The sequence below is a fragment of the Semicossyphus pulcher genome, unplaced genomic scaffold (genome assembly GCF_022749685.1).
Source record: "Semicossyphus pulcher isolate SPU_LCO1_2020_fin unplaced genomic scaffold, fSemPul1.0.p SCAF_2, whole genome shotgun sequence".
NCBI classification, from domain to species: domain Eukaryota; kingdom Metazoa; phylum Chordata; class Actinopteri; order Labriformes; family Labridae; genus Semicossyphus; species Semicossyphus pulcher.
Window position 1 is genome coordinate 17,763,187 of NW_027211693.1, and position 23,171 is coordinate 17,786,357.

General features: G+C 42.7%; 1 protein-coding gene across 1 annotated transcript; it reads right to left on the minus strand.

The window, feature by feature from the left end:
* Window positions 1–1,079: 1,079 nt before the first annotated feature.
* rom1b (retinal outer segment membrane protein 1b) lies at window positions 1,080–6,096 on the minus strand. Its single transcript, XM_069670412.1, has 5 exons — window positions 5,947–6,096; window positions 4,585–4,827; window positions 3,858–4,045; window positions 3,114–3,360; window positions 1,080–1,340 (listed from the first exon to the last, which is right to left on the minus strand). The coding sequence occupies exons 1-5, from the start codon at window positions 6,094–6,096 to the stop codon at window positions 1,080–1,082; spliced, it is 1,089 nt and encodes a 362-aa protein (XP_069526513.1).
* Window positions 6,097–23,171: the final 17,075 nt, after the last annotated feature.

Genomic DNA, 23,171 nt, shown 5'->3' on the forward strand with positions numbered 1-23,171 from the left:
ATAATATTACTTAAATTTGTCAGAACTCACTGTTAAAAATATGTTTGTGAATAACTGTATGTCAATTATCACCTCATGCTACCTGTGGATTATAGCTAATTAAAGAACATGAAATCGTGTTTGTTTGTTATGATAAAAATAAAACATTCATGGACCTCATACTGGGATAGAGTTTTATTTGTGAATAATGAGCACACATGGATATAAGCTAGGACAGAGCACCATGATGTATTCTTCGCAAATAAAAGCATTAAAAACCTGTTTTGCTTCATAAATGTACATGTTGTATAAGTGTGCTGCATTGTCCCTGTGCGACAGAGTGTGTTCCTGTATGCTCTCAATGATGCTTGTGCAGCAGTTCTGGGATTAACTACACCAGGATTATCAGATTGTTTCAGAGCTGCAGGAATAGACAAGATGACAGCTTCATATAGGGCACCACACACACACACACACACACACACACACACACAGACACACAGACACACACACACATTTAATCCAACTGTCCTTGCCGAACTGAGATAACCCAGAATAGCTTCTTCCATCATGTACAAAAGAAAGCCGACAATAAAAAGCAGTTAAAAACGTCTACCTTTAATATATAATTCATGTGTGTTGCCATTTTAACACATTCCTAAGCATTTCATCGCAGTTTGGTACAAACTCTACAGCTGTGAGACGAATAATACAGAGCGAATGGGATGCACTTTACCATCAGGTGATTGTGACTTTGCAAAACTTGAACCAGCTGTCATTACATGTTAAAAAAGTGTCTTTATGTGTAACTCTACACACTTTTAAACTGAACTTACTCTCTTCTAGTTACAACAAAAAGTACTACTCGTGAGGCCCTGCACCGAGGAGATGTTAGTTTGGTGTCTGTGCAGCACCTGACAGGATTTCTTGCCATCTTTTGGCCTTATGCGAGGGGGGAGCTGCTGAATTGGTGGAGCGTAAATCAAGCCTAACATGTCAAAACCCAACAGGTGTTTTACCCGCTACCAACCAAGAAACCTCAGACCCTCCCTCCCCCCGCATCCCTTCTTCCTCAGCTCATGTTTTAAGTAATTTCCCCTCTAGCTGGAAGGAGTGGCAGCAGCCTTTTCCGTGGTGTTATCAGCAGCTTTCTCGGCGTCTGCAGCCTCAGGGGACTCTTCGGCATCGGGGTTAACCTGGCCGAACTTGAGCAAGATTAGGGCCTTGACTTTGAGGTCCTCAAAGGTTTCCTTCAAACCCTTCTCCAGGATGTAACCTTCACTGTCACCTTCCGGGTCCTCCAGAGCCATGGCTGCTTCCACAGCTGTCTGCAGGTACCTCAGGCTCAGAATCACGGACATCTGTGCAGAAAGAAATAATAAAGATGCTGTTTAAAATCAGAGTCAGCATGCAGTGTTTGTCGTCTAATTAGATTCTAAAATGGCTCGATGGGCTGATGTCTGAAGAGAAGTATCATCTTTGTTACATCCGTCCATCAGGTTAAATCACAACACCTCAAAGACAAATTTCTATTATCTTGTGACAGATATTTTGTGATTCTAATTTTAATTCATAAGTGATTCGCAAATATTTTGTGCATGGAAGGTTAAACAAGACTTTATCAATAATTATGTTTTGCTGCAGGATTACGTGCATGAAGTTAAGATGAAGTCAATTCAAGTCAATGTCAAAAACATTCACACTTTTATGGCATATTGAGTTAGGGACTGTGTGAAAATGATTGTGTGTGTTAGTGAAGGGAAAAAGGTTTTTATCTTCTCATTTGTGTTCTACGGAAGCCCTGAGCGGACATCAAAGTTTTTAGTTTTTGTCTAAACTTTCAGGTTTACACTCGAAAAAACGCAGACATTGCCCATAACCTTCAAATTATGTAAAAGGAAGGCCCAAAGTAGAACACTACGGAAGCCCTAAGCGGACATGCATCCATACATTTCATTTACTCTGTGTTCTTGGGAAACCAAGTAATTTCTGCGTGTTTTCTCAAGATCTTGACTTATGTATCTCGTTATCTTGTAATAACCCATTATAATGGACTGAATTATCTCATTATCTCTGGTTTTTTTCTGGTGATCTGGAAAACAAAATAATAGGCTGGTCACTGTGAGAGGTCAGACCACGACATGCCATGCTAAGTTAAGCCTATTTCTATCTTTGTTTTGTGTTTATGTTGGTGCAGCGTTGTTTTCTCAAGATATCGAGATAAATAAGTCGAGATCTCGAGGAAGCAACAGGAAATAACTTGTCAGCTTAGGGCTTCCGTAGTTTTCTACTATGGGCCTTTCTTTCAGATAAGTTGCAAAACAAACAAAAAAAGACGCTGTGAATGTATAACTCCTAATAATTATAAATCATTATATTAAGGTTAAAGGTCAAGGTAAATGTCTGCATTTTTGAGTGTAAACCTGGAAGTTCAAACAAAAATGACAAACTTTGATATCCAAACTATGACACAAATAAGGCAAAATAGATTTGCTCTGACACAGAGCTGTGCAACCAATTATATTTTTTGCTTGTGCCTCCTCTTCAATGATTCGTTTGATCTCAGGCAACACGATTCAAAGCAGGTTTTGACTTTCGCCTGAGAAACAGATGTGATCTACAGCTCAGCTTGAGACCTTGTTAACTCCTCACGTGGCAGCGATACATCCCCTACAGAAAAACCACCATCCCAACCTGCTGCATTTAAACGTATAGATTGTTTGATGAGCTGTGGGCGATGTGTAATGAAGCTCTGTTTAACATGTGTTCAAGCGTCCTGTTGCAGCCCGAGGTGTTGTTCTCTATGTGAAGAGAATGTGACATCAATACTGTTATTTGGCAAAGGATGGAAAGTACATGTTCATCATAAGACAGAAATCAATGTGTGTCACTGAGGTTCGCTTTCTGTCGGTTGTCATGGCAGTGTGTGCATCAGTGGACAACCATTATTTAAAATGATGTGGGTTTGTGTGTGCGTGTGTGTGCGTGCAATTTAGAGACATGTAAAATAGTCTTCCCACACTGTGACAGGGGCCTGCAGGAGGAAACATCACAGGATTATATTCACTCAATTAAAAGCAAAATCACATCGATGAACTCCCTGCCTCTGATTTTCTTCTTCTGTCTTATCTCACCTGTATCAGGATGACTGACAGCACACCAGGACCAGTTGAGTTCATCAGGCCCATGTAGTAGTCGATCAGAGCCTGCCTGCAGCCGCGGCTGTGCAGGTTGAGCTCCTCCGACTGGTAGTCGTAGCTGTGGTGGGCCCCGTTATCAGTCAGGCTGTACATCAGGCAGGGGCGAGGGGAGGCGGGGTTACAGCAGCTGAAAGGAACTCCGTCCAACAGGTAACGGCCGTCCACGTTACTCCGGATACGACTGGAGACAGAGAGAACGAGACTTATTGGAGGTAAAGTACAGAAATTGTTACATTCAGAGAGATCAACGGCCTTAATTTGAGCCTAATACTCATTTAACATAAGTGAGAAATAAGCAGTGACTTCATATGAGTGTAATCATGTCACAATCTTTCTATTAATTCATTCCTTTCTCCTATTTCATCTTTGACTAACCTTTCCCTGCCTGCTTCATGAACAACCTTTTCCATCCACTTCAGCCTCTCTCTTCAAAAGTAAAGGCCAGATCTATTTTTAATACACTCTCACTACTTTCACGCCATTCCTTTTCTCCCAGCATCCCTCCATCCGTCCTCTATTACATATTATTTGACCTTTATGGATGTGAAGTCTACTTATCCGTCATTCATTTAATCCTCAATTCACTAATTTGCTTTTTCTTCTACACCCCTCACGAGCCCAGTTTCTCCACCATCCGTCACAGTTTGCTCGTCTCTGTATTGTGTCTGATGCACTCACTCTTTGACGTCCTTGGAGGTGAAGTCCAGGTATCTGTTGCTCACCCACTGAACTTCGAACCAATCCTTGAAGTTGTTGTTTCCACAGCAGCGAAACTCCATCTGCAGTCTGTCGATGGTCTCTTTCTGAAAACAGCGGCCCGGCACATCTGTGTCCTTGTAGAAGCGAATGCCATTCCTCAGGCCCACCTGACAGCCGAGAGAGAGAGAGAGACGAGAGAAAGAGATGGAAGTTGTTACTGCGCTGTATGTCAAAACTGCAGCTGTTTTCTGTTTCTTTCTTTCGCAGACAGACATATGAGAGACTAAGACACTAAAACTCTGACTCTCTAGGCTGATTTTTCTGGTTGCAGTGCAACATTTAAACAAAGGCGAGTGCTCCAATCCCTCATTATAACTTGGCTAAACATCTGTATTTGAATTTACAGGTACAAGAGTACACAACACGGTGCATGTTTTTCTTGAGCGCTGAGAAATGCGCATCTTTTTCTTTCCTGTCAAGTTTCTTTTTTTGTTTGTTCTTATTTGGACCCGCTGCACAGTCTGCAGGAATTTAATCCAGCCTTTCCTCTCTGTCCCAACCGTCCTAGACTCTACCCTTGTCATCCTTCATTTCAGACAGATGGCAGTCTCTTTCAAACTTAAGGGGAAGCAGGTGTTCTGTCCTGATCCTGATCCTGACACCTGCTCTACCACCCCCCAATCATTACCCAACCGAGTGATCCCACCTTCAGAGACTCCTCCAGGCGACCCTGCAGGGCGTAGCTGAGCACCACAACAGCGACGAGCAGAAAACAGAGCAGTGTGGCCACGACGAACCAAGCCAGCAGGAAAGCCTTCCAACGTGGGAAGCGGCTTGCGTCCAAGGAGTCCTGACACACGCGGCTGGCAACCCAGTTGGTGCCGATGGATGCCAGGCCCACCATCATGAGGATGTTGGGCACCACGTGGATCTCTGCGTTGTCCATCACCTCGAGAAAGGAAGAGCACAGTCAAAGAGAGAAGCAGCAGCACACAAGTTCAGCCGCCAATTACAGGTCACTTAGTCATTTTTCTTTACCTACTTTCACAGGTAATAATCCTGCATTCAATTAGCCTTATCTGCTCTGAGGAGGACCTTGGCAGCCAAGTGATTCAATTAGCTGCTGATGCAAAGGCTACTATGGTAATATTATGACAATTTAATTTATTGCCCTGCTCACAGCAAAAGTCCATTATGGACTGGGTTTATTATTGGCTGACTTTTCAAAAGTCTGTCGGCTGTGAAAAAGCAACTTTGTTGTTTTAAAATTACCATTAAAAGCAGCCCAGTGGTGCCACCTTCTAACATTACCATCCTGTGCTATCTATCGACCCTGAAATAATAATTTAGGATATAATGGGAAATCATTTCCGCTCCATGTCGAACTATTAGTTGTGTTGATCATCCGTAAAAGTTCATTGAGTAAAGTGCAAACAAACTGTCTCAATGATGTATTTGTCTAACAAGTACAAAATAGGACGAAACTCTTGTTTGTCTGTAAGATTCTTTCACGTCCTGACACTACTATGTTCTTCACAACTCAAGTGTTTATTGCTTTTCATCCACCTGAGCCATCTCAACACTGAGCTGTGCAACTAAGAGATTATGGAGCTCAGCTATCTCACAGGAGATCAATAAATATCTGAAGGCATGTGTTCATGGCCTGCAGCCGTCCTCTGCAGCACACTGGATATCAGTGCATCTAACCTATCCAAATCAATCAGTGATCAATGCAGCACAATGGCCATTTGGCTTGAACAAATGCATCAGTCCTGCAGAGGTCGTGACCTTTACATGCTTGTCACGTGACCCAAATTCGATACACATTTAACCCCAGTGGCTTCGGAAGAAAATGTTGATAATTATCAAAGAAATTTAGCACACTACATCCGCATGTGTCAGCGAGTGAATATTCTCTCTTATTTGTGTGCTTTGTGTTTGCACAGCAGACACAGCTAAAAACAAAAGCAAAGGAAAAAGATTAAGTAAATAAAGTCATGTTTGTGTGATTCATGACACTGTTTTCAGATATGGTCTGTTATTTGTGTGTGTTTTTCCCGCTCACTACCTCGTCCCTACGCAGCAGCTCCGTCTTAAGGTAAACCCCCAGACAAAAGACGAAGGTCCCGCACATCACTGCCAGCCACGACAGCAGCCACAGGCCCTGAGCCAGACGCACCCGCCGCTGCTGGGTGAACTTCATCTTCAGCAGCACCATGGCTCAAAACCATGCAACGGTTAACACAAAGACCAGAGAGAAAAGTATGACAAAAAGAAAAGGGAGCAGGAGAGGAGAGTTGTTTCAGTAAACTCTGTTAAAAAATGTGAGTGTCAATCCAGAGGAGGCCAGCTGCATGTAAGGAGTCTCTGCAGGCCTTGCACTTGTTGTTTGTTGAGTTATTAGCAGGCTGAGCTCATCTAAGTTGTTCCAGGTGGAGGGGATAAGCAGGTAGATCCCTTAGACGGTAAAGGACACGGTCGACTTCAGAGGATAATCCAGAAGTTTTCACTTGTATGCTGAAATTGTCCCAAAAAGTTTTTTAGAATCCAAATCTGTGCAGGAAAACGTGTAAAGTGAGAGAATTTATATTTAAAAAAAACAAGTATGGAAGAAAATGGATATTCCTTATTTTCAGAGATGACAGGTTCTTCCCTCAAGTTGCTTGGTACCCCAGTAGCCCCCCCTTTAAGCGGAAACCAGTGATGTCTTCCTCTTTAATCCGAAGTTTTCTTTTGATGGCGCCCCTCTGGATGCATGTGCAGCGCCCCCCTAAACCGCTGTAGCCATGTTTGGAGGACACAGAGACTGGCCAAAGTCGAGAGTTTGGAGCCATAATCCCCCCCCCACACAGAGTCCCTGGGATCCTATTAAAGTCCAGGGGCCAATTGGAAAGCAGGCCAGTGTCTGATCAGCAAACTTGTTCCTATAGACACGTAATAAGGGAGGGACTATTATGACAGGTGGACTTACACGTAAGTCTTGGCAGAGGCTGCGTACTATGGATCCATCAGAGACAGAACAAATATCATCAAGGTTCACTGAGGCCTGAGAGAGTAGGGTTCGACCTCAGGTCATTTACTTATAAACAAATAGTCTAAATAAAGTCCAAACAGAGTAGTACTTAGTATTGGTGACTCTAACATGCCTGTAGGTGTGAGTGTGAGTGTGAAAGGTCGTCTACCCTATGTGTCAGCCCTGTGATTGACTGGAGATCAATCAGTGTACCCCGCCTCTCGGCCAGTGACAGCTAGGATAGGCTCCAGCCCACTGCAACCCTGACCAGGATATGCGGTATAGATGACGGATGGATGGATGTCTCTTTGGTGGAGCTGCTAACAACTGATAGACATCTAAACATCTACTTCCAAGTAATCTGGGAGTTACCTGTAATGAACTCATCGCCTAAATAACTCGTCACTGTACTGGCCTCATCCCAAAACCAAACGAGTTGAGTGTGTTCCTGACAGTAATTATAATACCAAACGAATTCATCAGCTGATTGCAAGAAAAAAATTAAAGTATCTCGTTAATGGAGGATACTCGTGTGATGGTTACTACAGCCACTCGTTAATTTGTCGACCAAAAATAAGAGAATATTGTCCCTAAAGTGACATCAGGGATGTTGTGGAGGACAGTTGTTGAGAGGATAGTTCACATGAAGTGAAAGTAAGACAGTATGGGATTAAGGATGCGATGCTGCAAGGCAGGGAGGATGGCGGGGCAGGATCAATAGGATTAGACTGTTATTAAAAGTATTTACGACAGCTCGAGTCAAGTTGGAGCCTGTGTTGTTTTATGTTAGCAGCTGTTACAACACACCAAACAGAATCAAACTCTCATCTCATATCTAGAAATCGTTTCTGAGTGTGCTTTTGCCACAACACCATGAATCATATTTCAAAGGATGTCTTTAAACAGTGAGAAGGATAGAGACATTTGCTCCTGTTGGTTTAAAAAGCAAACTCTTTCAGCCCTCTAGTGGCCGAGATGAACATGTTGTTTCTTGCACCAAATGAAGGACAAACTGTTTTACATTTTAGCTTCTACTGAGGGTTATATAACATGATATTCCTCTTAATGATATGCAAAGTAACATGAATAAATCATGAATAATGAATGGACGTCAATAATCTGAGCTTTTGCATTAATTTAACATGAATATCTTTATTAGTATACAGCTGTAACGACACAGTTACATATTAAATGAATGCGTAGCAGTGTTTATAATTGCATAATGCAGAGGGTGAAGTGTACACTGATGAGACACGCGGGCTGTACAGAAGAAAATAACACTCATATGTTGCTGCTGCGTTCTATCGAGTCTACATCGCCACAAAAACATCTACAATTTAAGGATTTTATATCATAAACACACAAACAGAGTCGTTATATATTTACAATCTGCATGTATAATAATTTATATAACATTTCACTGACAAGAATATTTCACATAAAGCTTCAAACATCAGTCTGCTTCAGTTCCTAAAGGGTTAATTCTTCACAAATATACATGACAAACATTGAAAGTAAACAGTGGTGAGGGAAGGTAAATGTTTGTGTAAAAATGTCAAGAAGAGTTTCTGCCTGTCTGAATTATTAAGATGAAATAAAATCCCTGACGTTGACATTGAAGGTGAACAGGCTGGAATAAAGCGATGATGAACTACACGTCTTGAGAGCGGATAAATGCCTTTTTCTGTGCTGGATTTAAAAAGATTTTTTTAAGCTCCTTTCTTCAAGTGGCTGCATCAGTCTTTGTCATTCAATAACCACTTAGTGAAGAGTACCAATTAACAGCACAGACTTATCAGATCAAACCTGATTTAAAAAGAAAGAAGACCTCCTCAAGAGGCTACACTTGTTGAATATTGTCGTTGGCTAACCTCAGACCTGCTACAGACAGCCTTCATGTCTCCTACTAATTGAAACCTTGTCTTTTATTGTTGTGCATCTATATTTAAAAAAAAAACACAATTTAACCTCAAGTTCTTTAAAAGATGTTGTTTCAGTTCAGCTTCATGTCATTGACAAGAGTTTTTCTCATGACATCCTTTTATACACACTCCCTTTTAAGCACAAGGCCATTTTGATTAAATTCAAATAACAAGGGACCGTATGGGGATAGGCAAATGGCATGTTATTAAAATAACCACTTAAACTTACCAGGATGAGTTTTTATCTGGTTATGAAACAGACTAAAATTAATACTGAAGCCTCTACCTGCAAAAGCAGAACATTTGAAGGTGGATTTTTTCCCTATCTAGTTGACGTAAGAAGAGACATGTGACAGCAGGCAGCCTGGAGGTGTCTTTGTTGAACTTTTCCATGGAAAAGATCCACAGTAAGTGAGATGTTTGACATTCCGAATGACGCAGGATGAGACTTTTCGACTACTTACATATGTACAGGAGAGGATCCAAAAGAGATAAGAGGTACAGCTTTGTCACAGCGTTCGCCAAGATCATCACAGACGCTTTAAATGGGAACTTATGTTCCTTATTACTGCATTTAATATATATTTTACATGCAATGCTGTCTGTTGCTTTTTTAATGCAAGGTTTTCTTTTAGTGTAAATTGCTTTTATCCAATTCTTTCTGTCTGTGTCATGTTTCAGCAACACCAAAGGCTTTCCTTCCCCTCTGTGGAGTCTGGCTGATTAAATCATCTCAGCAACTGAAGCACAGCACATACACGCCAAATGCTAAATACTGATTTCAAAGCCATAAAATGACAATATACAGTACATTTGTCCTGCCATGTTGTCGGATGACATTTTCAGTCTGCCACTCTGCCTGTTTGTTCTGCTCCACCCGCCCACTCCTTCCCGCCCTGCTGCTCCTTCCCTCCACCCCCCTCCTTGTGGGCCTGCAGCTGCTGCATGAAGTCATCCAGGATCTGCTGGGCTGACACGGAGTTCACATCCACAACGTCCTGCTCCACGAGCGTTACCTTCACTCCTCCATTCCCCACCCAGCTGTCACCCCCCACATGGGCCTGCTGGAGCTTTGGAGGAGTGTCGGCGTTGTTGGTGCCCATTGGAGGCTGCTGCTGGCTTTGGGGATAGAGAGGTCGTGGTCTGGCAGCATAACTGGCGGCCATTTTTTTATAGATGGCAGTGCTGATGTCATTAACAGAGAAAGGTGGGCTGTATCTCGACTCGTGCTGGCCTGAGAGGCTGCTTTCATTTCCTGTTGTTGGCACGCCCTGTTTGAATGGTAAGAAGGCCGTGACCCTCTGAGGACCGGCCTCTGATTTTGTCAGCCAATCGTGTGCTGCCTCTTCCACTTTTGGAGCGTTTGACTGGCCGTCTGCTTGTGGAGAGTTTGCATAATGGCTGTTTGGTGCAGAGGTCATCAGCAGCTTCTGTATTGACTCAGATGAATTAAAGTGCTTCTCCAATAACTCCTTTATCAAACACGGCACCTGGTGAAGAGACAGACAACATCATCTCTGAATCAATCTCTCTCTCTACGATGGATCTCCTCCAAATCTCACTCAGTGTTTTGATATACTTGTCTCACATGGTTCTACATTCAAGTACTGTTCAACATACCAAATATGTGATGACTTAGATTAAAAGGTAAGAGAAAAGTATACAAACGGAAAACGTCTTTTTTCCTCTCTCCTATCACTGAAGCACTCAGACTGACTTCCCCACTTGACTATATAAATGTATATAAGTAGTAAAACCCACCAGTGAAATGCTGCTCGCACACTGATGCATTAGCACTAACAGTCTTAGTAGTAATGCAACGAAAATATCTGAGCTCTGAACACTTAAACTGCACTTGAGATTTAGTATTTAAATTACCCACATTAACCTCGCTCTTTCTAAATAATACGCTTAATATTAAATGTACTTAACAAGATATAAGACGAGGAAATGTGTGGTTTAAATAATATTCTTTTAAAGCTGCTTAATTGTAGCCCCACAGTGTCTTAAGTAAGCACTGTGAGGTTCATTCCTAATTTAGACGGAGCACTTTGACTCTCTAATGGCTAATTATAGGCTGTTCTAACTCCTGCACTATTTAAGACTTTCACTGACATTCTCTTTTTATCTCTTATGTACAATTTCAAGAATTGTTTGAAGGAGAATAAAAACAATAATTCAGGCTTTTAGTTAATTGTTGAACAAATGATAAATAAGGAACTTAACTATTAACAGCCACTATAGTCTCTATCTTTGGAGGCTCCTGACCTCTTGGGCCACTTGGCCTGTGCTGAGTAGGCCTGTTCAATTATACATGCAAGCTTTAACACACAGTGCAAGAGCATTCTGGATGCACACACAAAGGCTATCATGGTGAATTAACAAAGGTGGAATTAACATTAGAGGTAAATCAGTGCAAAAACATGAGAAATTACAAACATGTGTGTATCACAAACATTTGTGATAATGCCAAATGTCCTTACCAAGGAAAAAAATTAAAATGTTGTCTACTATATTGACAACTGCTGTGTCACTATAAGGAACTGTGCAATAATGTCCACTAGATGGCACTATGCTCACATTGATGTTCTCCAGGGCGGCCATGGTCCTGTGGGCGTCCTCCAACTCTGAGCTCAGCTGAGACACACGGTTTAGTAGGTACTTCCTCTCACTGCTCAGGCTCTCTGACTGCATACAAATACACACACACACCAAGGTACACAGCAGGGTGTCATTAACATGAGATTAGCTCAGACTTTGTTAATGCAGTGAGATAAGAGCCCTATATTCTTATTCTGCCAGTGGCTTATCTTATCTTATCTCATTGCCGTGCAAGTTTTTCCTCACCGCTATATGAAGGTGTTCCCCCAGCAGGCTGTTGGCCTGTTTGGTCCCACTGTGGGTCTCTAGAAGGCTGCAAGACAGAGAGAAACAAACAGTCAACCTCAAAACTTCTGTTTGCTATTATTTCAACACTGTATCATGATGCAGTTACATTATATCTAGGGCTTAAGGACAGTTGTTTCTCGGGCCAAATGGCAACACAAACTGTCCTAATGAATACAAAACAACTGACACCAAACTGCAGCCCAGTGTGAGGTGACCATTCAGACCAGTTGCTCCAGTCTGTTAGAGAATGTGTGGTATGTGCCTGGTGGGCCACAGCAGGCGTTTGGTGACAAATACAGGCCTGAGAGGGCTCAGGTCGTGACTCTCACTGGTGATTGTGAAGGGACAGGACAGATGTCTCTGCAGGCCAGGGGAAACCACCAGAGTGACCACAGAACAAAACACCCATGGAAAAACACAGGGGAGGATGTATGGAATAATACAGTATGTTCCATTGATCAATGAATCTATGGGAGCTTTTATGTACAGCCGTATGTTGACTTAATGGAATTGTATTGATCGGTTTTCTCTGGAGGCAATATGTGTCCACACATCACATCATTTAACTCTCATGTTAAAGCATGATGTCCTCTGTGTACAGCATCCTGCTACCACACGTGGAAGAGACGTGTTCCACTGTAAGCTTCATTACCAAAGCCCTGTGACTCTGTACAAGTCAGAGCGTACGAGCAATGTCAATCCATCATGCATGTTATATATGCTGTGTTTATGATTCCAACCTCTTATATTTGTCCTTGACATGGCTGAGCTCGTCCCTGGTCCTCTGCAGCTCCTCTTCCAGGCTCTCAATGCAAACCACGGTCTGCAACAGGTTCTGGTGAAGATCTGTGTTTTCCTCCTGCAGCGCCCTGAACACGGAGGGATGATGGGAGATGGAGTTTTGTCAAAGAAGACATATCCGTAAACATGTCAGGAAGATTATTACTTGTGTTTTAATACATTACATAAATATACAGTAGGTGTGACATTAAGATCCAAACCTTACCGAGCCAGACACCATTAAAGACGAGGCCTTCTCTAATATGCCTCTATTCTATGAATCTATTAATTATTCACATGTTTAACTATAAAACACATATTAAGTGTGCCATGTGTGTATCAAACTTCATGATATGAATACTAGAAAAATGTATAATACTGATAACATGGCTGATATTTAGGTTGTTTCCCACTGTATTTTTATTGTGCTATAAAACCACAGAGGTCTGGCATCAGCCCTGGATGATGTATGTTCTATATAAACCAAAGCCTTTAAAGAAGATGAAATGATAATGGAAAAACTGCATTAATGGACATATATGTATTACATACCAGAGGGTAAAAACTATCTGGGATGAAATACTTAAATGTAATTGATTCAAGGTTAAAGGTTTTTGTCCTATTTTAAGGACATCTTTTAATTTCTCTGTCACATACACGTATGTTACCAGCGACTGGTTACATAAATGAGTTCCATAAATACACCTCTTCCTGTTAGCACAGGAGTGGAGGGAGAGAGGATGCTCATTAATGCGATCAATAACCAGTGACCCGTCACAGAAACACGGAGTGAGAACAGAATGAGAGAAATGTAAAGTAGACAGGAACTAGCTTATATTTATAACACGCTTACCGGAGATGATGGTAAGCGTGATCAGCATCACGCAGTGTGTCCTAGAAAAGATTAAGAGGGATGTGAGAGGAGTGAATGATACTCAGAAGATACAGACGGCATATTTTAGGATATAAAACTGGCATAGTTGACTTTTCATACAGAGGATAAAAAAAGTGTTTTTTTGGCACATTGGATTTAAAGTGAAAGAAAGACGTTCAGCTTTAGGATAACTAAATCCACATTACATGACCTGCGTAAAACCTTTACACCCTCACACAGGTGAAAAGTTGCTCCCTGGTCTCTCAGTATGAATGTGAACACTCCCTAAGTGTCCTCCCTGAATGTCAGAACGTCAACCTCACTGTCATCGTTTGAATCCAGTGTGCTGGACCAGAGCCAGAATGATGACTCTCCAAATACAACATGCACCGTAGATGTTCAAGCATTGACCTGGAACTTTCAAACAAAGCTATTTAAAGTTACGGAGGCCTTAAATCTGAAGGGACACACCGGTTAAAGCAACAGTATCATTCCAGGACAGATTACAGGTTTGCTGCAACAGATAAAAAGGCCTCGATGTACTTTGCAGGGTTAGATTGGCTAAAAGGCAGGAAACGCCCAGGAATGCGTCACCAGTCCATTAGAACCACCGAGGACACGACGGATTGAATAAATTATTGAGTTATGGCGGACATGCGCCCGGAAATGGACTCCACTACAATCGATTAGTTATGTGAGGCTATACTGTAGCCGGTACAAACCCGTCATGTATGTGCGTGACTCTCTATACGTATCTGTGCCTAAGTGTGGATTCACAAGACAAACTCGGTGAGACTGAATCCTACACAGAGACCACATGGAAATACGATCTGTTATATAATGTTGAGTGTGTTTATCAGTACATACTGAAAGTGTAACCCTGAGCAGAGACTTACATAAGAGCAATGTGAGACTCGCTCTTATCCAACCAACTAACTCTCATGTATTCTTGGCGCAGGCTGCTGCTGCGAGCTGCTGTAAGAGAGACATGTCTTATGTGTGTATTGTCTCTTTCTCTGCCTACATTAGTTAACATAGTAACATAGAGTGTTTCAGGGCTGATCCTTTAAATAAAAACACAATTTAACTGGTAAACCAGGTAGTTTCAGAGGGAGTTTCCTCTAAAAGCACCGGACTATCATCTGCTGCAGTGCTGAAGAATGACTCAGCTTGCAATGCGTAATGTTTGACACGTCCCACACAGCCTGTGACTCAGCTGCACTGCCTCTGCAGGAGAAGAGCAACAAGCCATCTCTTATGCTCATCCTGTTCTTTCTGCTCAGACATATCTTTCCTACATTGCAGTGCTCTGCCGCCAGAAGCTCATTTTACTCATGACTCATGTTTTTTTTTAGGAGTCTGACTCACGTTAAGTCCCAAATGTGTAAGCAGCATAGTTTAAATATTGTGTCTCATTTGAGGCCAAGATTTAACATTGTTCAAATTCATTCCTACCATTCCTGTTTCATGCTGACATAGTAATTCAAACAAGGTAAAACACTAGTATACAATTACTCACCCTGCGTTGTTTGGCTTGCCCCTCGTGCTGTGAATGGTGTCGACCACTCTGCTCCGAGCTGTGACTTGTAGCTGTAGACATTGTGTCTCTGTTCCTGGATGAGTCCGATTTTGTAGATGAAGACTCAGATGCGAGGCCCGGCTCGACATCCTTGGATGAGGATGGAGGGGAGCAGGTGGGCCCTCGGTTCCCTGGTCCAGGATGGGCCTGGTTCTTAGGGTAGTGCAGGGTATGTTTACCATGGGAGCCAGTCGGCTGCTGTTTAGGGTTGTGTCGTTTTGGCAGGACGGGTTCAGGACTGGTGTTGGTGCCATCTGTGAGGTGAGGGCCACTTTGATCAAATCTGTCTCCGGACAAGGAGCCTCCTGTTGGAGACGGCCTCCTGTCTTTCCTGTTACCTCCATGGTGAGTTTTGTTGCTAGGGGAGTGGGGGTAGTGATGAGGTGGGGGGCTGCCGTGGTGTTTCTTAGCTGCGTATGAGATGATTTTGTCAGAGTTGGAGCAGTCTGAGTCTTTCCCAGAGCTGCTGCGAGCTGCTTTCTCCGGTCTGCCGTGCTGTCTCGGATGCTGCGCCCGCTCCTCTCCTGAGCTCTCTCTGTGCTTCTTGGGCGGGAGCTGAGGCTTGACTAGGCCAGGTGTTTGGGCTGGGGCAGGCGTCTTTCCAGTAGGTTTATTATTGTTCAAACCCAAGATTGTGAGATCGGACGGACTTATAACTTGTTTTGTAATCTCATCTAGAAAAGCAGAAAATTGTAACTTTCCCTGCACAAAGTTAGCCCTGGCTTGCTCCATCTCAACTTGAGTGATCCCTTTCCCCTTCTGTCCACTGGGATCTTGTCCTTTGGAAACTCTTGGGGACAGCACCTCCATCGACTTAGCCTTGCGGATGTCAATATGAGGCTCCTTGTTTTTGAGGATGCCTTTGCTAGGTAACTGGCTGGAGGACACTGCTCTCTTAGGGCCCATGGAGACCCCTAACAGAATGTCTTCCTCGCTGAAAGCCAGGCTTCGGTTCAGACTAGCTGTCTTGTAAAGAGTGCCGTAGGCCATGTGCGGTGCCCTGGATCGCTCTCCTCCAACATCACTTTCATTACCCTGCAGAAGGCTTGCACTCCTGCTGTGACATCGGTCAAGAGAGGAAAAGCCACTCTTTCCCCTCTTGTTGGAGCGCTCATGTGTCTCACTGCAAACGCTGCCCTTTTTGCCATGTTCGATGGTGGCAAAGACAACGGGCTCACTGCCGTCGTCTTCCCTGAAGCCTCTTCGCACGTCTGCGATGTTGGAGCAGGACAGGGAATGCTGTGGCTGCTCAGCGTGACGAAGAGAGAAGGGATCATTCGCACTCTCCTCGGTGTACCAGGAGGAAAAAGAGGAGGAAGAGTTGGAGGAGGAAAGGGAGGAGGAAGAGGCCCTGGAGATAGATACAGGGGTTTCTGAGTTGTAAAGTATCTCATCCTCTTCACTTTGGTGAAATTGCTGTGTGTGATGACGATGACGGCCATCATGATGAGGGCCATCGTGGAAATAGTGGCCATGCTGATGGCGACGGTATTGCCCTTGGCTGTCATCTGTATTTCTGTCTGTGTCATCAAACGTGTACCTTTAACACAGTGACACAGGAATATGACCAACTTCAGATACAACTTCATTTATACCAGAAGGGCAATTCAGTTTCACAGCCTCCAAGTCACAACAAATAAATCAAAAAATTAAACAAAACAAAAAACAGTATATAGTTATTATTCACGCTGTTGAAACTATGGATATACTCAGACGTTGACTGAAAAGAAACATCCTACCTGTGAGACTGAGGGTCTTGGTTATGGTGAAGATGATGATTGTGGTGGTGGTGCTTGCGCGGCTTGATTTCTCCCGGCCCAGAGGGGCCCTGGACAGGCTTGAAAAAATTCTCCATCACCTGTCTCTTCCCCTGTGGTAGACTGGAGGCTGTCCCGGTAGAGACAACTGAACAAGGGGCGCTGCTGGTGATCCTTGTTGGTACCCAGCTGTTCTCTATAAAACTACAACTCTTCTGTCTATGTCACCTGCAGAAATAATCTGTTCAGGTCGGACAGCAATCTACAGGAAAAAAAAGGCAGCAAAAATCAAATATATTCTAAACTAGCTAACAAGGATTTCAGTCTTCAAAAGGTTCGCAAAGTCCCTAGTGTGTTTCAGCAAAATATCCATGTGTTGTTGATAGTTAATAAGAATGAGATTGTCTCCCTCAGTGGCTGGCTGTGGAATAATGAAATCACCACTCGTGAGCAGCAAAGTTAAATTCCTCGATTGTGCGTTTGCATCCCGCCTGATGTAAAAGCTGGGCGCTCATTGAACCAGCTGAAAGTGCAAGACCTTTGTCCTAATACAGGAGACAATCGAACCCAGCCCTGGGGGATATAATAAGGTTCATTTAACCCACTGATATAACTCGCAAAAGCAGTTTGCCCACGTGTTTGTGCCGCCTCACACTTCGACCTCATATGCTGTAATCACATGTGACCTTTTTTGTCCAATTTTTGTTTCACTAATGTTATTAAAAAAACCAAAAAGGAGTAACGGGTATCAACTGAAGTTATTGAACTGTCCTCAGCTGCCTAATTGATTTTGTGAGGTTTCCTGTACCAATCTAGTTAAGGCAAACATAATTACATTTACTCTATGGGTTGAAAGAATTTCTGTCAGACAATAGACATGTAGGCTTATCATTTTTGACAGTTTTTTTTCTTTCTTTTTTTTTTTACTGTATTTACTTGTATTAAATAATTCTGGAGATTTTTTTCTATCTATGCAAGTCATTTATTGATAAAGTTTCTCAACTAATATTTTGGTTTCTTACACAAGTCACTCAATGCAAATTGAGACCTCTTTGAGTTCTTGATGAGACTAAAGCATGAAAGTCCCTGGTGTGGCATGGTCATCACATTAAAGGGAATACCTTTTGTAATGTGTGTGGCACTAACTTCATCCTGCCAATCAACCATGAAAGGATCAATTCATTTAGGATGGGAGGGGCTGAAACTCATTCAGAGGGCTGATCAATGTCATAGAGTTATAATTTGAAAAGTTACGCAAGGTAGGTTGCCCAGGCTTGTCCAGGGTGCTGTGATCAATGATGGAAACCAGTTCAGCAAATGGAAACCGAGGAAAATTTACAGTTCTCACTGCGCCCTCTGCTGGTGAGCAAAGGGACTTGCGTTTTGGCCTTTCAGTACTTGTAATTTTCCACCCTGTCACAGCGACAAATTTCCTCGCACTGGGTGTTTCTGGATATTTCTAGTTTTATCACGTACACTTTAAGCAAGCAAACACAAACTACCCAGTAATGTAGCTTGTGACTTGAGTTAGGTTGAATTGGACACGAAGGCCTGACTAACATAACGCAGGCCTGTACAACATGTCTATAACTACGTGACACCACATTATATATGTGATGAAATTACAGCAGGCATCAGCAGCTTCTGCGGCAACGAATGGGCAATCTAGCAATAAGAAAAACACGTTATTGGACATAGGCCATCCGATCCGAGTTAAAGGAGATGAGTTGGCTGTTTTCTATTGTTCGTTTACTTTAAACAGCATATCATTGCGGTAAAGGGGAAGTAGATCCGGTAATACAACCGTATTCCAGTTTGATCCGGTTTGTCGGGCCGTGTCACACACAAGAAAGGATTAATCCGCGTAGTCGTTCTGTGACGTCAGCTGTTTTGACCGACACCAATGTGCAATGTTAGAAGCCTGGCTTTTTAATTACAATTTACTCTCTGTTTTGTGTTTCACATGATTCCACAAAGTGAGTTCAACTGACGATACAAACACAATTACAGTATATCCATGCATCTTCCCACAGAGCTAGTAGGGAGAGGAGGACCACTATATCTGTAAGTAAAGAGTACTTAAGTGCCCTATTTGTAAATATTGTATTTTCCCACTTTAATTAATTCATTACATTTCAGTTTGAACTCAACGCTTAAGACCCTGTGAAGATTTGTAAGCATTTTTAGTGCAAAAGTGGGACTACGTTTTTATCGGAAGAACACCTTCTCTGGCTGTGGTCGAATCACCCACATAGTATAAATACAGCTAGTGACGCCATTTCAAATCACACTGCACTGATACGATTCCACCACGGCTCGGGGCGCGCAGGTTATGCCGATTTTGATTTTCTACCTTTTAATACTTTGAGATTCGATCATTCGAGCTGAATATATGTAGACTTCGTGTACATCGCTTTTAACTTTTATTTATTTTTTATTTAATGTGTTTTGATCGGGCAGTATGAGCGCAAGGCCTTCGCCTGCAAAGCAAATAGCTTCGACATCAAGATACGCAGTGCAACGTACCATTTAGTGTCTTAAGACTTAAAGCCGTTTTTTATCAAGCCTTTTTTATTGAATAACTCAAGTGTCATCGGGCAAATGTCCGTTAAAACTAGTCTACGAACCGTTTTTGTCAACTGTTGCGTACGTTTGTTAGCTATCGAGCTAAAGGCAGGGGCGAGCCAAATATAGACTTGCATTAATGCCAACGTTTTTGGAACGTTGTACGTTATTCTTTTGAGCCTGACGAGAGTCAAAATAACTAACTAGTAAGCTAGTAGCAACAAAACTGGTTTACGCGCTGTATCTTAAAATGAATCAAGTAGAAGTCGTTACTTTCCATTTTCTGGACAGTTGTTGGCCCAAGATGGGATCCGTGACGTAGCACTCTGAAAACGTCTGCCATTGGCTGGTTTGAAAAACGCATGACGTAGAAAGAGACGCAAGGGAGCGGCCATATCGGCCAAGCTCAGCTGAGCGACTGCGTGTACCTTATCTAGTTAATTTTTTTTAACTATTATTAATGGAAAGCTTCAATCAAAACGGGTACTTTAGCAAGCAGTATAATTTTTTAATATACAAGGCAGTCAAATGATACAATGAAAAGCTTAATGCGTGAGTCGATTCAAAGTAGCTCTAAAATAAGAAAGCAGAAAAGTAAAGAGCAGAAGTAAAGCTTACTATTATAGTCAACATGCTGAGATTCTTCCAGAGTGAAGTTAAGATATGACAAACAAGAGCGACAATATGAGGCACAAAAAGGCTGTATCATGTCTAATCAGTTTATAACCTCAATAGATCACCAGTCTGAGATCAAATGTAGCCCAAGAGGTAATTTATTTAAAAAAAAAAAAAAAAATGTAGTCAGATAGACGCACTAAATACGATCAGGATGACCTTTTCAAGAAAGGAGTTCAGTTTGTGTTGTTGAACCAAAGAAGCAACCAAGACAATCAATTTATTTTACTTTTTTGTTTAAAGCTGAGGCTTTGACTTCAATCTGTCCACTCTGCCATCGTTTGGCGAGCAGCTTGAAATGCAATGCACAGCTTTTTTTCGTTTTTTTCAAATGATGGTATTTGATTTGACCACAGAGGAAGATTTATAGCAGTTTTTACAGTAGCTTGAAAAAAAAAAATTCTTTATAGAGCTCTAGCTGTAGCTCAAGGAATCTCAGGCTCTGATGATTCCATTCGAGTTCTTTTTGTTTTCAGTTGTCACTTTTTTTTTATTGCTTAGAGAAGACAGAAGATTTTTTTTCCGGGGGAAAATGGACTGAGTTATCGAGGGGAGGAATGGACTTAGTTATTGTGAGGAGGAATGGACTTAGTTATTAGAGGAAGATCGCAGGACCAGCGCGGAGCGAGGCCGTGGGACACGGGGAGCACCAGAGTGGAGCCAGGCAGGACAGGACCGCAGGGCTTGGGAGGACCAGAGAGGAGCCAGGCAGTACAGGACCAGAGGGCATGGAGGGGAAAAGCAGAGAGCCCAAGAGAGCAGGAAGCAGCAGCTGTCATCAAGTGTACACCAGAGGGAGCCAGAGGCGCAGGGCAGGGTAGCAGCACAGAGAGGCCAACGCTGAAGCAGTGGCAGCAGTTCCAGAGCAAGCCAGCCAGCCAGCCAGTGATGAGAGGGTGGGGAAGGGCGCTCGAGTGTCTACTAGCTTCACAAGCGTAAAGCAGGCGTTGGTTTGTATATTGGGTAGAGGTATCTCTGTAACAGTTATTGAGTTTTTCAAATTTCTTTCTAGAAACTGTTTTGGAACACAATTTCTCGCACAGCTCTCTCTTCCTCTTTTCAGGCAAACCGTGTAAAGCGTTATGTACCGTGGTCACCTCTCCTGTTGTGCGCTGACATGAGTGTGGTGGTTTCTGCTGTGATGAATGCCTTGGTAGTGTGCTGACAAGAGGATCATCTTATCGGACTTCTCTTCCCCTGCGATCAGAAGTAGTTCCCCCAGCCGGAGGGAGAGGCAGTCCTCTTGTTGTTCGATAGGTCTTCCCCAAAGAAGTTTTCAGCATTGGAGTGTGAGAGTGGATGGTCTCCTGTGCGGCCAATTGATGTGTGTATGCAGCAACCCTTCAGTGCTTCAGCTGCGCTTCAATGGTACAGATCAGCTACTTCTACCTCTTAACCCAAGCAGTGAGTTAATGCATGTAATGTACATGTGGGTGTAACTATCCGGTACATTGGCTTAACAGTCCCTATTTTGTGTAGTACACAATGATGATTGTAATGTAAAAAATTGTATTGAAATGGTATTAGACTGGGACAAATATATAGATTTGTGGGTTAAGGGGAGGGGAGGGGGAATTTAAAACGTGTTTCGAGTTCTCTTTTTCACAGGCCCGGCCCCTAGATCTGATCATCGAAAGATCCCCCCTCTGCTAGCCGCTTGGTACAAGTCGGGCCCAACTTATTACTATAGTGCTATGGATCGGGATCATGTGCATCCACTGCGATTTAAAGAGATGTAGGAAGGTATTTGGTGTTTAATGAGTCCATTAGATATTCTTTCACTTGATACAATATTCACATTTTGGACCATGTCAATATTGGGTTTTGCACATATTTTGGGTGATGTTGGCGGGTGGGTTGTGGGGCGTTAATCAGTCTCTCCCTAGAATTTACAGCTCCGTGTTACCCAACGCAAAATGGCTTGAGTAGGCATCGTCCATCTGCACCCGACAAGATTCAAGTGGACACTTTGCCTCGCAGGATAGCAACTTCATAACTAGTCCCCCTGATGTAGCAAGACGCTCTGTCTTCCCAGGGAGTGTGGTAACAAGTCTCTTTATTAGAAGTAATTTGTAATACTGTACAGGCTTGGAGTTGTTGTGTTGGGTTGGGAGCGGGTTGTGTATTTGTGACTCTTGCAGATAGTTATCTGACCCACCCTTTGAAAAATCTACGGTCAAGTCCACGTCGACAGTTCATAAGGATGGAATCCCTCGCGCTCAGGCTTGCGGTATTTAAATACTACTTTTGGAAAATGGCATCAAACTTTGTAAAATGTATTGATAGTCAGAGTCCTTTCTAAGGCAGTATTGTAATTTCACAATTGTCCTGTAGTTGTGTACTGCTGTAGGGGTATTGTGGGGAGGCTTTTTCCTTTGCATTTTTCAGTGTGCTGTGTCCTGTGCGCTTTCCAATACCCGAGACCATCAGGAACACTCCTAACTCATTGTATGTTCAAGTTTCCTTGCGCATCGAGCATCACGTAAGGTCACTAAATGTGTCACTTCTTAACATTCATTGTCCGGCTAAAATGCCTCCATTGAAATTCCTTTGCAATTAGTTACTGTGCCTTGTATTGATAATACAATGAGTGAACTATCTGTAAAGGATTTTTATTATTGCATAATAAATGCATAGCTTGTTGTGATTGAATACAGTTTTGGTATGCATTTGTCCTTTTTGGGGGGCTTGTGTGGGGGAGCTTTTCTTGTGCTTTTTCAGGTTTGACTAAAGCTTGGAGCTTTGTAGAGCACGGATGTGACCTGGGCTCGAATGACATCCTTTTCAAAGTGGAAAATTGAAGGCAGATAAGTTGAATCAATCAAATATTGATGTTGGAGCAGAACATTCTCAACCCTTGAAGGGTCACTTATATCTTGAATGGGCAAAACTGTCCTGTTTATTGAAATGACAGCAACTTGCTATACTTGACTGTAGAAATAGCACTGCTGTGCTTTCTTAACAAGAGTCTTGTGATAACGGGAAGATTTGATGGACCTTCATTGATTCTGACGTTATCTGCAGTAAAGCATTTGGGTAAGGATAACAATAGTCAGTTCTACGATCCTGTGGGGGGGTTATAGGGGTGTTTCTTGTCTGCCTCTTTGATCTTTCAGAACAGTCCAAAGGAAGAATGCAGTCTCCCTAGGACAACACAGGAATCATCCTGCCCTTTGAAATCAACCAACACGCAGTTTGAACAAGTGGAGTCAGGTTGTCTTTGATAAGTTTACTGATTG